This window comes from Rhynchophorus ferrugineus, unplaced genomic scaffold (genome assembly GCF_030347505.1).
Source record: "Rhynchophorus ferrugineus isolate W39M unplaced genomic scaffold, kcgeb_rfMv2 rfM2, whole genome shotgun sequence".
Taxonomy (NCBI): domain Eukaryota; kingdom Metazoa; phylum Arthropoda; class Insecta; order Coleoptera; family Curculionidae; genus Rhynchophorus; species Rhynchophorus ferrugineus.
This window is the reverse complement of record NW_027472581.1, coordinates 24,144,674-24,162,454: the sequence shown is the minus strand read 5'-3', so window position 1 is coordinate 24,162,454 and position 17,781 is coordinate 24,144,674. Positions and strand designations below refer to the sequence as shown.

At 32.2% G+C, this 17,781-nt stretch overlaps 1 protein-coding gene across 1 annotated transcript in view; it reads left to right on the top strand.

Annotated features, from left to right (window-relative positions):
- The window catches only part of timeout (circadian regulator timeout), a 621,776-nt gene that overhangs the window by 148,286 nt on the left and 455,709 nt on the right, over window positions 1–17,781 (top strand). The window contains exon 10 of the mRNA XM_076394399.1: window positions 12,926–13,023. Within this exon, the coding sequence (XP_076250514.1) occupies window positions 12,926–13,023 (98 nt within the window). The remainder of the gene's footprint in view (window positions 1–12,925; window positions 13,024–17,781) is intronic.

Genomic DNA, 17,781 nt, shown 5'->3' with positions numbered 1-17,781 from the left:
TGAATTGTTTTCTTTATGCCAATTTTTCAACCAACTTTAATTTACTGATTTTAGCGATGATTGAGGTGTGTTCAGGTGTTTATTTTAGATCAGACTGGATATGTTGTTATGAATATTTGCATCTAATTTATTTACTATAATAGTTTGTATTTAATGTTAAAATAAAATTGCGTTTGCATCCTATATAATTGTGGCTTACACTTTTTAACCGATGTCTTATTGCGAACTTGATTGGGAACTGAAAACCTGGGTTTTCCCTATTGCTTAATTTATCGTTTTGATTCAGGACTATGGTGGTATTCTCATCCGGATTCTTATCGACTATGGTTAAAATCTTTTACCTTTTAAGGTCATGCTTGATGTGACTTTAAGCTTCTACAAATAAATATATATTTAATAACGAATACAATAGTTCTGTTGATCTCAATGTCAGAGTTGTTATCTCATTCAATGTTCTAACAAGAACAACATCGGGTTACACAGTTTCCAGGTATTTCTAATAATTTCCATGAATAATGTTAATTATTATTAAGATAGAAAATATTATTACTTGAAATAAATCACAAATTTATTATTTATATTTTCGAATTTTGGCTGCAATGTATTTATACCAATTTTTATATCAGTTTTCAAATACTTTTTGTATTTGATTCGCTATTATAATCTTTGTTTGTTTCAAAACTTCACTTAACTTGAACATTTTATAAAAATAGGCAATGAAAAGCAATAAAAAACGGTAGTTATAGGTCCATATTTACAGCCTCTTGAGACAAATAACTTCGTGAAAATGTCAAACGCTCAAATAATATTCATTATTGAAAGTTCGGCTTCTCTAAAAAGAATTTCTAAAAATAATTTGCTACGAACTTTACGTCATACTATTTTTTGGTTTTTGTTTGAGACATAGTTTCGATATTATCAGCTTTGTTATAGTGATAACTATCTGTATATAAAAATCAATTGCCGAATGTAAGCCAATTACTTTAGAACGGTTGCGTATATTTGATTAATATTATTGTTTAGTTTTGAGCGTAAGAAAAATTTTATATTGTGGGGAAATGTAAAAAATGTAGGTTAAGAAAATCACTGAATGAGGGAGATCTTAATTATCGGGGGAATATTAATATATAAACACTTAATGCTTTATTACAATGGTTTGTAATAAAGCATTAAGTGTCAACAAATATAACAAATGTAAAGTGTCGTTTATGAATGACATTTAGGTGATCAAACATTTTGGTTATAATGTTTTCTGAGGAGCAAGCTTAGCAGAACCACCATAATTTTCTAAAATTGTTTAGTTTGTTGGTAAATATTGAAAATCAGATGTTTAGATCAAAAACAAAAGTAATGACTTTCGAAAATTAAATTGTGGACATTCTATGATCAATGTCTCGGTGTACTGAATAAGTTTACAATAAAAAATAGAAAATTGTAATTTTATCTAGAGAAAGGTCAAAATCATTGAACATAACAGTTAGGTTACGTTGTTTAATGTATTGTGTCGTGCAATATTGATACTGTACATTGTCACCAATGGATATCAGGATACGTTATTTAAAAAAAATGATTTTAGCACATGCGTATCTACTACTTTGATTATATATAAGGAGGTAAATAAATATCGGAGAAATTTTAAAGTAACACATTTTATTAAACAAATAATTTTTCATTAGGAAACATTTTCGTTCGTAATGGACAAACCCCATTAATGAATTGACTGCCTCCATATTTTGGCTTCATATTACACATTTACTAAGCTAAAAGGAATCTAAAAACATCATCATTTGGCGAAGAAAAGAGTGCGCTTCCCCTATGACAAAGCACTGGCTCACACCTCCGTACTCACCACAGCCAAAGTGTTCAATTTGGACTACGAACTGCTGCCCCATCCACCTTATTTTCCAAGTTTGGTCTCATGTGACTTCTTTTTGTTTCCGAACTTGAAACAATCACTCGGTGGCCAGAAATTGTAGTCGAATGAGGAGGTCATCACCGTCACGGAGGCCCAGAGAGAACTTTTTGGACGGGTTAAAGAAGTTGGAGCATCGCTGAGTCATGTGTATCGAGTTAAAAGGAGGCTTTGCTCAGAACTGAGATAGCCACTTTTTCAAAATTTTCATTTTCCTTTTGTAAGTTAAGTATTTCCTTTTGTAAGTTAAGTAATAAGTTATAGTGCTTGCGCAGGGGCCAAAATGTTTTTGTCTGAATAACTTATCCTGTAGATATCGCTGATCAAAATATATGCATAAACCTAATAGTTTCGACTATCCTTGTCGAACTATTAATTTCTTATATTACTTTAATTATAATTATTTACTTATTGTTATAAGAATTGCCAGATATTATCTACTTCTTGGATACTTCATGCACTTTATTTTAATACCACGGAACTGTATTTTTGTCCTAAATCTAGAAGCTATACTTCAGAATATATTAGGATAGAGTGCCGGTCGCAAGTGCTTTAATGATGTTCCGGCTTCTAAAATATCCCACATTCGCTGCAATAAAGGCATACACTATACCCAATCTCGTTCTTTTGAAAAATTCAATTTCCCAGGCGATCGCGTTTCTTCAACAGCTGTTGCATTACACATTCCGATTCGTAACTACTGTAAATTGTTAACTTTATATCGGCGCATTCGTCGGTCTTCGACTTTTCCATTTTGTCGTTTTCCATTTTGGGCCTGGTCGGTAGGGGGAGGGGATGAGGGTTTTTCTCGCGCGTTTTCTAGGGCAAAGAACCCCCTGTCTGACGGTTTGCCGACGGACCCTTTTATTTTTACCGAGCTCGGAACAGGTAGTAAGCCAATATCGTTCTCTTCGGTCGTAGATTAAACAAGGGGGATGTGTAACCGATATGTGTTACCCTTATTAATTCTGAGTCAGCTTTGACGTAATTAATATATCGCTATAGTGGTGAGTACTCGCCTTAGTAGTTGGTTGGGATTTGGTTTTCGCTCTATAGTTATTTTATATAGGGAGTGTCAGCTGTTTTACGTTTTAAGGGCTTGTTATTTTTTATATTAGTGAGATGGCCGCCCTTAATATTGATAAACATGTTGGTGTTGATAAAGCATTAATACTCGTACTATTAGACCCTGTGATGCAATTTTTCTAACATAAATAAGATTATGTGTTTTAAATTCCCTATTGCATTGTTAAAAACGTTATTTTTTAGGGTTGTTTTGTATGGCTCAGTGAATGGAGGTAAAACGATATGAAACAGTGGTGTTTACATTATGTGACCGTTATTTATTGACGATTAAAATAAAATGTGGAAAATACAAAATAGATAAAACCGATGGCAGCGGTGTTACCTGGTACGTCTAAGCCAAACGATGGTCGGTTACTGAATGATCCAAAATACCCTTCAATAATCTCCCAGATAAACGTCTCGGGTTGCCAGCTATTCGTTATGGTGTTCTAGTTGGCGCTGCTGGCACCCCGCCCGTGTTCAACATGTGGGATTATATTTCTGGGAATTTTGTAGACCGTTATTCCACGATGTAAAATTCGACATGCCTCAAGGTCGCTACAATTTATTGATATTGTTGTCTAACAGTCGCCTTCCTTAGTAACAGTGTGAATACTATTTACGTTTAATAGCTCTACTACTTCACTATGGCATCCGATCCTTCCATACCTATTGCATATTCAGTGATTTTAATATAAACGCACGAAAACATAAAACTAATTTTAGACTTAATCAAATAGAAAGAATACAACTAGAAAGTTTATGCTTATTTAGAAGTTGTTACTATTTTGCGTGTACTACAGGAGTAGTGTTACAGAGTATTGTTGTTTTCTCTGTTTGTGGTACAGTAGGGACATCAAAAAAACCACTATGAAGTTAAAGAGAGGCCTAAAAGCACTGACTTTGTCTATGGTAAATCAAAGGTTAAATATGAACTTTTATTTCACAAGAGAATGTAATTATTCGACACTTACTTGTAAAACTTGGTAATGAAGATTGTTGCTAAATTAAAAGAGGATATTTTTGTTAGCCCACAATTAAAAAAAACTGTTAAATTAATAAAAGCAATAAATTCGATGAAAATCCTTCCGCGAATGGTTTGGTTATCTCTAAAGAATTCATGGATTTTCGGGAATCCAAAAGCTGAAAATGCCGTGTTTTAGTAAACGACTTGTTACAATTTTTTTTTTAACAATGAGGTGCTAAATGTCTTTAAGAATACATTTCTTACACTCCCATTTCGATTTCCATCCCTCCCTCCCCGTAATCTTGGAATAGTGGCGAACACTTTCACCAGGATAAATATATAGAAGAACATTATCAAGGAAGATGGAATGGTAAAATGTTAGCAGACTACTGCTGGTCTTTAACGAAAGAATATTCTACTGTTCACAAGAGGAAAAGTTAATATTTCGTCATTTTCTTTCAGAATATATAGCTCATTTGTGAAAAAACCGATCAGTTTGCTTTCTAGACACTAACTATACCGCAAAACCTAGAAATATTGCAGACAACTGCTTCTATTGTTAATGGTTAAAGCATTTAGCACCCAAGTGGAGGTCGCGGGTTAGATTCCCGGCGGGGACAATAACTTCTTGTTGTTCTAGTTTAATTATAACATTTGTCAAATCACCTAGGTTAGGTAGCGGACACCGGAGTATGAATTATTTTCTTATCTTTGTATTTCTTGTATTCTTACTTTCAATCATTGTTTCTTTATACCTATTTTTCCTCATACGGGTTGCAAATTTACTTGGCCTACCCATTATAATATTTAATAAAGTAATGCGCATATTTTATTGAGTAAATATCTAAACACTAAAAGGAGAAAGATAAAATATTTTTATCAAAAAAATTTAACCGACTTCAAACAATAAATTAGGAACTCAATAAAAATTAAAATACAATCAAACTTAGGTTTTTGGCACAAAAAAAAACATTTTAAAAACTCGGTGCCGAGTTCAAACAATACAAAAATAATAATATAATTTTGTTACGTATACAAAAAATTAAATTACCAACAGAACAAATCCAAGTTAATACAACTGTCTGGGTTCGGCACCGACTTCAAAGTGATCAGTTGGTAGTAGTAAAAGCAATATTATAAATAGATAAATAGTTTTAGGTAGGTATTAAGCTAAATTGTGTGTATATAGTAGAATACAAAATACACGTACTACATAGGTTAAATAAGGTTTTTGTGTATTTTTATTTAGTTATTACAATGATTATTATGTACAATTTTATTCTAAAATGTTTTTTTGTATTAAAAATCTAAGTTTGATTATATTTTAATTGTTAGTGAGTTCCTAATTTATTTTCTGAAGTCGGTTCAATTTTTTTGTTAAAAATATTTTATGGCTGCATTAATATATCAATTGTTTTTCCAAATAATGCATGTACAGATAATTTTACTATTTGATTATTATTTGTGTTTTATGCAGAACTAGAAGCAATAGGCTAGATGAATTTTAATAAAGAATTGTAAACATATTCATTTATAACAATAATATACTGTAGCGACAGTATTTTAAAATTAAAACTGGTGTTACTCACATTTTTCTTGAAGTAAATCTACAAAATTACTGTGTTGAAGAGCAATGGAGAGGCAATATCTCCTTGGCGAACACCGGCTCTGACCTCATATGGATTAGACAAATCATTTTGCATCCTCACGTGACGCCTAAAGAAGGTTAAAAACCCTTAGGGGAACCCACTCAGTTTTTAAAATAAACAAGTTTCTCCAGCAGCCATTGTTTCTGTCTTGACTTGGTCGAGTCCAGTGGTCTTACCACACTTTAATAATTTTATTGTCGGTCGCAATTCGTCCACTGTTGGTTTGTCATCAAGAAATAGAGTATCTGAAATGTCAATTGCAGGCGTTGTTGCTAAAACCTGTGGCGGGTTGTGATTGTGGTGTTGATATAAAATACTCTCCCTATTCTTAGAGACGATTATCATGCGTGTTTATTAATTTTCAATCAAAGCTACCAAATCTGTCGGATTTTACTTGTTTTTTGTTCGGTGTGATGCTTATTTATTTTGCTTTATTTCACCTGGCTTTGCAGTAAATCATCTTTGCCGTTTGCGGCTCCATTTCGCGAATAGTTCTTGAAGGATACCTTCTAACTACAGCTATAGCAAAGGTTTTGGATTAAGCTTATAGTACGATAATTAAGTTTCCTGTAAATGCTATAATGTTGGTAAAATTATTATATACACACTTGATATTCTTTGAAACCTCAGGATGTTTTCTAAAAAACTCATTTTGAAAACATATTTTGAGCATATCTCAATATAATTGAAAAGTAAATCCATTAATTTCCTGGTATGGAGAGAATCGAAAGTAGATTATAGTAGTGATGACAATTTTCAATTAGTTAGTCGTTGCCTATAATTACCCTTTTGCAAATAACTATATATGCCCACAAAGAGTTGGTTCGTCCGTTTGATTTTGGGAAGTAAATTGAACTGTAGCAGGAGACTTTATTTATGACTAAAAATTTCACTGTTATTTTTCGTCAATATGTTTTATAATGTTGAAACGCATTTATACTCGTTAAACGCGCTTTTATTATTAACTTCGTATAGTTAAATGCGAAGAATGCTTCAAAAATAGTGAAATTCAAATTTGGTTGAATCATGTTGCAGAAAGCTGTGTTTAAATATTTCAATGAAACAAAGTTAAAAAAAAACACAGAATATAAACGATAATTTATTTTACCTTTTCTATTTAGAAGGACCTTCGACTTTTAATTCCTATATTTTTTAAAGTCGAATGTTGTTCCTAGTAGACGTTGATTAATGTTAACGGAACGTCCTTAGTTGGAAGTCAACTGGGAATTTTTCTTTTCGAAGACGTCGAAAGTATAAAAAATAAACATGTTGACATTTGAAAAATGAGGCTCTCCAAGAAAAATTGCCATTCTCAACAGTTCTATAATCTAGTAGTTTTACTTAAAAAGGGAAGGCAGGCGTATAGTTATTTACATAACTATATTTTACGTTTATTTATTTTCGAAACCTTAGTTTTTTTACATGCTATTTTCAAAATGCTTTTATCGTATGTAAGTTAGTTCTATGTCAATTATTGTTATGTATCTCAGATGCTTGTCCCACTGGATACGAGTATGTCTGATAAATCATGAGAAATGAAGTCGTATATAGTATCTGTCATTATCATCACAAAAGCCATTCCTTCAATTTTATTTGCTAGTGATAACATTTTAACAATTATCTAATTAACCAAATATAGACGGAAAAGACAGATTTCAAAATCATCTTGCATGAAAACACTCGATTCTAATGACGATGCCTGACGGTCGAATGGGAAGTTCTGCCATATCCAGCGTACTCAGCAGATATACGGTCTTCTCATTACCGGTTGTTCAGATAGATTCAGGCTTCGTGGGAACATGCTTCTTTCCATATAGTATCACAATATTGCCAGAAAGATGGGAACAATGCGTAGAAAATAATTTTTCATTAAATACGCTTTTAAAATGAAAATAAAAATGATTGGAGTACGTGTAAACACCTAGTATTTATTTATCGTGTGCTCTACCAGCTTCCATTCTTACGTGAAAATATTCATCATTAAAATTAGGGTTCTTAAGTTATTCGTTTGGCCTCTGATTTTTTGTTATTTTTGTTAAGCAGTTTTATTCTATTTTTGCCTCTCCCTTCATCTTTTCTTGCTTTGTGTTATTTTAATTTTATTATTTTAACTACCAATGCCATTATAGTTTGTTTAACGTTAGTTATTTGGTATATATTTCTATCAATTTAATTGTTAAGTCTGTTTTAGGGGTGTTGGCCACCGGAAAAAATATCGATATTTCGATATATAGATATTTTAAAAATATCGATATATCGTTTTAGATTTTGTAAAAAATACATTAATTTTTTGCAACAAGTATAAAAAATATCGATATTTTACAATAAAATATATCGATATTTTTAAGCAAAAATAAAAATAGTGAAAGATTGGCCTAAAATATATATTATTTCAAAATTTATAAAAATTAATAAACCTTTAAAATTAAATACAAAAAGTGATATTTAAATTTTTCTGAAAAAATATCGAAAAATATCAGCAAAAAATATCGATATATCGATATTTCTTCTGCGGTCCTAGTCTCTTTTAATATCTTATTGTCTATTTAATTTTTGGAGCTTGTAACTTTTTCCTTAATCACAATTTATGCACTAAACAAACATCGCGTCTAAATGTTTATACTGGTTTATAAATACTTTTGTAAATATTTACATTGTTGAATCTTTCTTATATTGTTTCTAATTCAGAATAATCCCACAACAAACATAATATTCAGATATAAAGAGAAACATAAAACTGTTAAAAGTCAAAAAAGAAATATGTATTAGCATAAATCAACACATTTACTAATAAAGTTAGTTACAACATTATACAAATATCGTGTCAGAAAATCAGAGGATTCAAGCCATTAAGCGTGAACACTATTGATCCCAAAAATGCTTATTTTTGAAAACATAATCTTCTACTCTAATGGAATCATCACGCATAATAAATCAGGATAGGGCGAAAACTTCTCCCACTAGCGAAGATAATCCCTCTACGATGTAGTTATTGTATTATTAGCCGGCACCGCCCATTTAAAGGCGAATGCATTTCCTCATAAACTCCCCTTTTTGTCGATGACGAGGACTTAATGTAAATCCGGTGTTGCTAGAAAATGCAAGTCATATCACTCGAACGGTGCATTTTTAAAACGGAACTTCGTGCAAAGATTAATTTGCGAACTTTCCACGGTTTTGCGTGACAGTTTGAAGTCGATAGGAATGGCAATATTTCCATATTGTTAGTATGTAACATAGAATATACATTTTGACAAAAAAAAATCTGTGATTAAGGTTCAAAAGTCAGATAGTATATTTAAGATCGGTGTAAAACTTAAGGGGGTATTATAGTCAAGAAATTTGAAAAACTTTTTCCGGAATATAGTTGTTTTAGTGATGCTGCCTCTAAACCATTGCGTAGCTTTACCTGAAACTGGGAAGTATTCTAGTCTAAAGATTTTTGAAAAATCCATGTTCTTAACATATTCTTAAAGGTTCAAAGTTGGTAATTATGTTCGATGTTTTTCAAATTTCTGGACAAGAATGCCTCCTTAATGCCTATATGCATTATTTATGTATAGGGTGGGGCGAAAGTCTCGCTACCAAATTTGAAGACACGACAAGCAGAAATGGTGACAATATTTATTGAAAATAATCGTTCCATTATTGCCACTCGGCGGAAATTGCGTCAATGGTAGCGGGACGTTTGCTCCATATTGTACTTCTGGGTGTGAAAATACCAAACAACAAATGTGGCTTTTTTAATATATATCATTTTATTAATACGGAAAAACCAAACCAAACCACAAGAGCTTGTACAGTGTGTGCATTAATAACTGGAGCTTATTTAATTTGTATAAAAAAGTAGGATTTGGTATTGCAAATAATGCTGAGGCGATACATAAAGTTATTACATACCTATCTTCCATTCTAATTTAAATACAAAATCCAAAAAATAAAAATATAGTTCCACAACTCGAAATTCAAAACAAAACTACTGACCAAGAATGTATTGACATCTGGAGATATTTTGATAAAAAAATGGCTAGAATGAAAGAAATAATTACTCCAAGTACTGCAGCAACTTTATAGATTTAGCAGTATTTGGAAATTCCATTTATTGGGCCTTTGGAAAGCCCATTGGATTTTTTCCAAACCCATAAAATGAAAGTACCTGAATTATATCAGTTACACGTAAAATATTCCTGTATACCCGCAACACCTGTCCCTAGGGAACTAGTTTTTTCAAAATCTGACCAAATAATTAACGATCGAGGAAATCGCCTCACCGGAGAAAAGTTGAACATGATAATATTCACTGTAATTTAAAAATATTTCCGTTCAAAAATAAATAAAACTTTTATTTAAAATGGATCTGGTAGTTATTGTACGATCATTTTTAGGTTGGTCAAGTATAAAATTTTTCAATGATTTACATTTACTACGTTTGCATTTTATTTAGTAGTTATGGTTATTGAAAATCTTTAGTTTTTACGTTTTATTTAAGTTGTATTGTACTATTTAAATTTATTATTCTGTTATTTATAATAAATTAAATAGATATTTAATTTATTATAAAATAGCAATTAATATATTAAAACACCGTAAGACATTTGTGTCTCGCTTATACTACCATTGGAGAATATAAAGATATTTAAAATTAACTGCTCCAAGCATTTATATCCGTCCTTTCCTATCTCACATTTTATACAGACAAGAATTCGTACATCTTCATCTGACATCACGAATGAAAAAAGAAACAGTCGAACCGTGAATTTGACTGAAAATAGTAATTACTATTTTCAGTCGCTATTTTTTTGACTATCGACTTTTTGACTGTTTCGGCTGTTTTCAGTCGATAGTTCCCAACGCTAGTATCTACGTATGGTTGTCATTTATGTAAACTTTTAAATTGCAATTGGTTTCTTTTACCAAAGCTGTTACCAACATACATATTAGGTGTTCACGCCATTCTTTCGATACAGCATGTCTGTGTTGTCATAAAAATGGTAATAAATTATTTAAAATAATGGAAAATATTTGTTATGTATGTTGTACCAACTTTTCTCAATGAATATTTTTTTAAAGTGAAAAAATCATCCAAATATATCCAAGTAGAGCTAACCCACACAAAAAACAACAACATTTCTTGAATCCAGTTTGCATCTTGGTTGAGATCAAATCAATAACCTGTAATGAATAGGTAAATTGATCAGTATTTCGAAATTTGATATGATTTGTTAATCTTGAAATCGATTTTGCAACATTTTCTCTGCATGTTTACAAGTTACGAAGCACAATCACAGCACGAAAACAATTTCCAAATGATGTTTAATGCAACGTTGTTAGCCAAACCAAGGGCACAGTGCTACCACCATACCCGAACTCGAAAACTAGAACCTATCCTGACACACGGGTTGAAGATTTGAGTTCAGAGTATCAAATTACGTTTGAAATAACGTTTTTTCCAAAACTTGACCTAAGTATGTAAACTTGTGTAATGACCGACGAACGCTTGACACAACTAAAATGACTACAACTACTTTGTATTTATTTACGCTTTACAAAATAAATATCGATGTATTGGGGTTCTAGACCGACTTAGTTCGATATACAGTATAATCATTCTTAATGTAAAAATACAATTTTTACCTCCCATCACAACTTCGCTTCTGCAACCATTAGATCAAGGTATAATAGCAGCCTTTAAATGATATTATCTAAGGCGCACTTTTACTCGCTTCTTACAATGCATGGAAGTAGATCCTTGACTTTTACCGAAAGTTGAAAACAGTTTAATATTGGTCATTGTATAACCGTTAGTAAAGATGCATTGAGTGACTTAGGACCAGCAACTGTAATTGCATTTCCGGACAAAGAAGCCGAAGTCAATAACATTTTACAAGTTATGCATTAAATACAAAAGGAAGGTTTTGAAGATCTTCAGGCAACAGATGGTGAAGAAGTTTTAGCCGCTAATGACAATAAACTCACGGAACAGGAACTCGTCGAAATTTTGGAAAGCAATAGCAATAATGAATCAAATGATGATGATACTTCTCAACTCTCCCATTAGCTGGAAAACTGCCTCTTTAATTTTAGACAAAATAAATAAGATTTTTTCATATGTTCATCAACTGCTGGATTTGGTTTTGGACTTGAATCCTTCACATTAACCGAATATGAAGTTTAATAATGGTCTAGACGGTTTACTACAACCTTACAAAGAAGCGCAGAAATACATTAAGAAAATAATTAACAGCCAAAAATCCTTTAATCTTTTCTAAAATAAACTATGTTTTGTTACTTTTGTATTTTCTAAGTACATATAGTCTATTGAAAGTTAATATGTACATACGTCATCTTAATTTGTGACGTCAAAACATCGCAGGGTTGCTGCATAAACTCTGACTTTTGTTCAGTTTGTCTTTGACATACAACAAAATTCCAATCTAAATAAAATAATTGATCAAAAATATTATCAAATATAATTATTTATTTTAACACATCTAAAAACTGCAGTTAATTATACAGCCACAATAGTTTATAAGTTTGAGTTATAACCTCTTATCACTATTACTTTCAATAATTTTGCATACCTCTGACAAGCGGACGACTTTGACATGCTCCTCGTCCTACTTGTTCTAACTAATCAGACAGACTGAAGCATCGATGAAATGAACTTAGAAATTGCGACCGACAAATAATTAAACATCTTGATGACGTAGGCACAAAAAAAATTTGAATAGACTATATAACTTTTGTGACCTGCGTACTATATTTTTTTATTATTTTATTTTTTTATCAGCTACTAAAATATAAGTGAAAATAAATTATATATTTACGTACGTGAATAGAGAAATAAATTCAACTATAAATCTAACAAAATGACATGCTTTTCTTCTTTCAATCCGTATATGTATGGATCTCCTTTCAGCCGCGGTTTTAACAACCGCTGCTATCTTATCCCAACGTAACCCCCGCGAATGAGGGATTACTGTTCATCGTTATTGATATACCAATAATATGTATACACCTTACATCCCTATTTAGAATCGACATTATTTTCGGTATAATAAAATATAGAGTTATTTCGAAGATCGAATTATATATAAATAAATAATTTGTGACGGTTCCAGTACGTCGATAATCCCTGGAGAACCGTACTGTCTCAGGATCTATCGTACGTTACAATAATAACCGCATAAATATTTGCAGTCTTTTCACTTTCGGAGAATAAACAGCGTTAAGGCCTCTCTCACCCTACGCAAAATTTATGAGACGGCCTGCTGCCGGCTCGCATTTTTCCGGGCTGCACGTTTTTATTTCTGATACTACTTTTTGTCGCAGGGAAGTCTGGCCAGAAAACGATAGTTTTGGGAACGATAATATGGCACCGGAGGAGGAATTCCTGGCCCTGAGGGAGATTTTCTTCGCCGACTTGGGAGGTGAGTGCATTCCATTTTATTTACATTTATGGCGGTGCGACAACTGCAACCTACGTGCTTTGCTTTTACGACGTTTTCGTTTCCTTTATGCTCTTTTTTTTTTCGCCACTTGCGGAACGCCGGTTCGATATCTCCCGAAGTTTTTTGATGTCGTTGAAAATTTATTCGGCTTTATACGGACCGTAACTTTGAATCGGTTCGTCGTTCTCTTATTGTCTCGTATTTTGGTCTCGGGTTCGATAATACGAAGGTCGTTTCGTGTTGCCGCTGCGCTTTGATTTATCATCTCAAACAACGAAAGAGCATTCGACAAATGACAGTGACCGGTTCGACTTTCGGGATTTATCAATTTTATGATGATACAATTTTTATTTTAATTTATTAGATTTTTTAAAATTTATTTATTACATTGTTACTAGTCTATGCCGACTAATCTAAAATTTATCTTTACAAATTAAATTTAGATATAATATATATATATATATATATATATATATATATATATATATATATTTCTATTCAAAGTTTTTTTAGTAATGTGTCATGGATATTTGTGACGTCGAAACACTGCATGTTGCCGCATCAACTGACTTTTAGTTCAGTTTGGCTTTGACATACCAGAAAGTTCTAATCTAAATAAAATAATTGAACAGAAATGTTATCAAATATGATTTATTTTAACATTATGGTACATCTAATACATATATTAATCAAAGGAATTAAAACTACAATTAAGAACACTGGTATAATAGTTTGTAGGTTAGATTTGTTTTGTTTACATTTAACTCTATTCCGCACCACCCATGAGGTAGAGTTTCTAGGCGCGTTTTTTATGTAGTAGTATCCCCTGGTGGCCTAATCTACCTAATTAACAAGTGTATATCTGAAAAACGTATTTTATTTTCATTCAAGAGCATATTTACCTTTTCACGTGGAGTTCTTGTTTCCTTCAACGGTGTGTTTACTTGTAAAGTCATCTTGATATCACTGTATATTTTATTTCTTCTTCTACTATCTGTGTACACCATTCTTCATAAAATTAATCACTAAATTATGTCTAATGTATTTACCATATCTACAAAATTGTTAGCATTCGTTCTCCCCTCATACGTTGTAACCTAATGCTCATGTTTAATTTTGAACAATTACAATCATGTCTGTGCACACAAATCTTTCACGCCCTATAATACCATTTTATACAGTAATTTACAGCATTGTCACATATCCTGAAAGTTTTCTTCAGTCGCTTTCACTTTCCTGTCGGTTAACTTTTGTCGGTTTTTAGTCTGTAGTAATAATAACTAGTATTTTGAATAATATTGCGTAAGTCTGACAACCGGCCGCCGTCCCTTTGTCAGACGTGTCCAAAATTCTTTAATGCAATAGTGTTAAGAGGTTTTAACTCTTACCTATAAATTATTGTGGTTGTATAATTAACTGTAGTTTTCAGATATACTATAATGTTAAAATAAATTATATTTGATAACATTTTTGTTCAATTATTTTATGTCAAAGCCAAGCTGAACTAAAACTCAAGGTTGATGCGACAATTTTACAATGTTTCGACGTCCCAAATATCCATGACGCATTACTAAAAAAAACCTTGAATAGACTATATCCAGCACGATACCCACCGGCCTTATCTTCTTCGTCTCTCGTGTAATAATATGTATCTATTAATACTGCTATTTTTCTATTGAATGCTCACTACACTAAACCACACTAGACAGGATCAAATGGTTTGATTCGTTTCGAGTCTGTACTCCGTTGTGGTATAGTATTACTTCAATATTGACATGAGAATGGAGTTTGTCCTCATGTCTCCTTGCAGTTCTCTTGGTATCTGGTGTAATAGTCGGTAATATGAAGGTCTCGATGTAAGTAATGAGTCCTGTAGTACCTCGGCGCATCTACAATACTTCTCGGTACTTTTTCTGGAGTACTTGTATTTATATTATTTCTCGCGGAGTTTCCCCATAATCTTCTTGTTTCTTCCAATTAACCAATACATTTTCCTATATTTTAATTCAAGTTCTTTCCTTTTCTTTTTTACACGTTCCTTCCAGCGAAGTTTTGTATCAAGATTCATGTCGAGATACTTAGCACTGCTGCTATATAAAATTATGTTATTATTTATTGTTATTGGTCGTTGTGCTGTCTGATTATACGTGAACTTATAAGCATAGATTTACTTTCGTTAACTTTAATTTTCTAGCTTTGGGCTCAATTATTTATGTTGTCACTTGCTTGTTGTAATTTTCGCATGGCTTCTTCGCTACTGTGTTTGTGATATTTTCTCTGTGCGATGTAGATGAAAAATTGCCCCAATACACTTCCTTGTGGTTCACCTGCTTTAGCTTCTTTGTGGAATAGGCTTCCTCCTGTTTGAATTTAATGTAAGATTTTAATAGTTCCATGTGTTGTTTCGGTAACATTTTCTGCAGCTTATCAACTGGATCATCATGACATACCTAATCGAAGGCTGGTGCTACATTTAAGAATGTTGCTGACCATACCTTTTATTTTCATGAGCTTTTTCAGTTTCATCTGTTATTCTATCAACTTAGCCAATTGTTGTAACCCCGAACTGATGTGCACGTACTTATTTTTTTCTCTCTCTATGATAGGCTTTGTTATTTCCAACAGGACTTTTATCCAATATCTTAGATATTATTGATATCAGTGAGATAAATCTCTAGGCTTTTATTTCATTAGAAAATTATTAGATTAAAATATCTATTAGATAATAAAAATTGACATTTTTAACATTATCAATTATTTCTTTATTACTGTAATTATTATATTTTCATACGAAAACTGTGTTATAACATCTCCCTCCTAAATAAAATAGCACGGGGATGGACGTAGTCGTTGCCTTGTCTGGGCAGTCTTCGTCCGCCAGTTTGTCTTTGAAGGTCTTCAAAATGGCACTGTTTATATCCAAATTTCCCTGGTATTCCTCTCTGAAACAAGGCCCCAGCTCTACCAGAATTAATATAACCATTCGAAGAAAAAATTTTTTATATTATTTCTCGCGGAGTTTCCCCATAATCTTCTTGTTTCTTCCAATTAACCAATACATTTTCCTATATTTTAATTCAACTTCTTTCCTTTTCTTTTTTACACGTTCCTTCCAGCGAAGTTTTGTATCAAGATTCATGTCGAGATACTTAGCACTGCTGCTATATAAAATTATGTTATTATTTATTGTTATTGGTCGTTGTGCTGTCTGATTATACGTGAACTTATAAGCATAGATTTACTTTCGTTAACTTTAATTTTCTAGCTTTGGGCTCAATTATTTATGTTGTCACTTGCTTGTTGTAATTTTCGCATGGCTTCTTCGCTATTGTGTTTGTGATATTTTCTCTGTGCGATGTAGATGAAAAATTGGCCCCAATACACCAATTCCTTGTGGTTCACCTGCTTTAGCTTCTTTGTGGAATAGGCTTCCTCCTGTTTGAATTTAATGTAAGATTTTAATAGTTCCATGTGTTGTTTCGGTAACATTTTCTGCAGCTTATCAACTGGATCATCATGACATACCTAATCGAAGGCTGGTGCTACATTTAAGAATGTTGCTGACCATACCTTTTATTTTCATGAGCTTTTTCAGTTTCATCTGTTATTCTATCAACTTAGCCAATTGTTGTAACCCCGAACTGATGTGCACGTACTTATTTTTTTCTCTCTCTATGATAGGCTTTGTTATTTCCAACAGGACTTTTATCCAATATCTTAGATATTATTGATATCAGTGAGATAAATCTCTAGGCTTTTATTTCATTAGAAAATTATTAGATTAAAATATCTATTAGATAATAAAAATTGACATTTTTAACATTATCAATTATTTCTTTATTACTGTAATTATTATATTTTCATACGAAAACTGTGTTATAACATCTCCCTCCTAAATAAAATAGCACGGGGATGGACGTAGTCGTTGCCTTGTCTGGGCAGTCTTCGTCCGCCAGTTTGTCTTTGAAGGTCTTCAAAATGGCACTGTTTATATCCAAATTTCCCTGGTATTCCTCTCTGAAACAAGGCCCCAGCTCTACCAGAATTAATATAACCATTCGAAGAAAAAATTGATGGTAATTATTAGCGAGGTAGACTTAAGGATGGAACAAATTTACACCGTCGATAAAAGTGTTCTTTATTGCAAAATGATACCAGAAAATAGTACGCTATATGATTTGAAAAATCTGCTGCTGCTTTTAAAATGTTATTCTTTTTGTTTCCTTTTTTGATTTTTTTTACACAAAATAGAGCCAGTAACAGACAATTCTCATTCATTTAAAAAATTGTTGATTATGATTGTTCAATAACCGCTTGGATGACATTCGTGAAGTGGTTCACGATAGAACCTTCCAATAAATGTTTATTCCAATAATTGTTATCATGTGTTTTCCACTAAACGTAGGTCCATTAGCCCAATCAAGAGCCCGGAACCTAATAAGACGTTCATCCGCCGTATCAAAAAATTCTAAAAACGTACCTGAGGTTTTCAAGCAAGCCTGGGGTAGCATTGCTAGGCTCCTACATCTTACATTTATATATGGCCTGTAATATTCTCAATTAAAAAAATGTTTAAAAATATTGGAACGACCGCTTTCGTAGCAATGATGAAGATGATGATGCCCCCTTAAGTGTATTTATACTACAATTGCAACCTTTGCGAATATACTTAATATCTTTGTCAATGAGTCCTTGGAAACTATTGAAAATGGAGTATCCCAACATTGCTTGTACTTT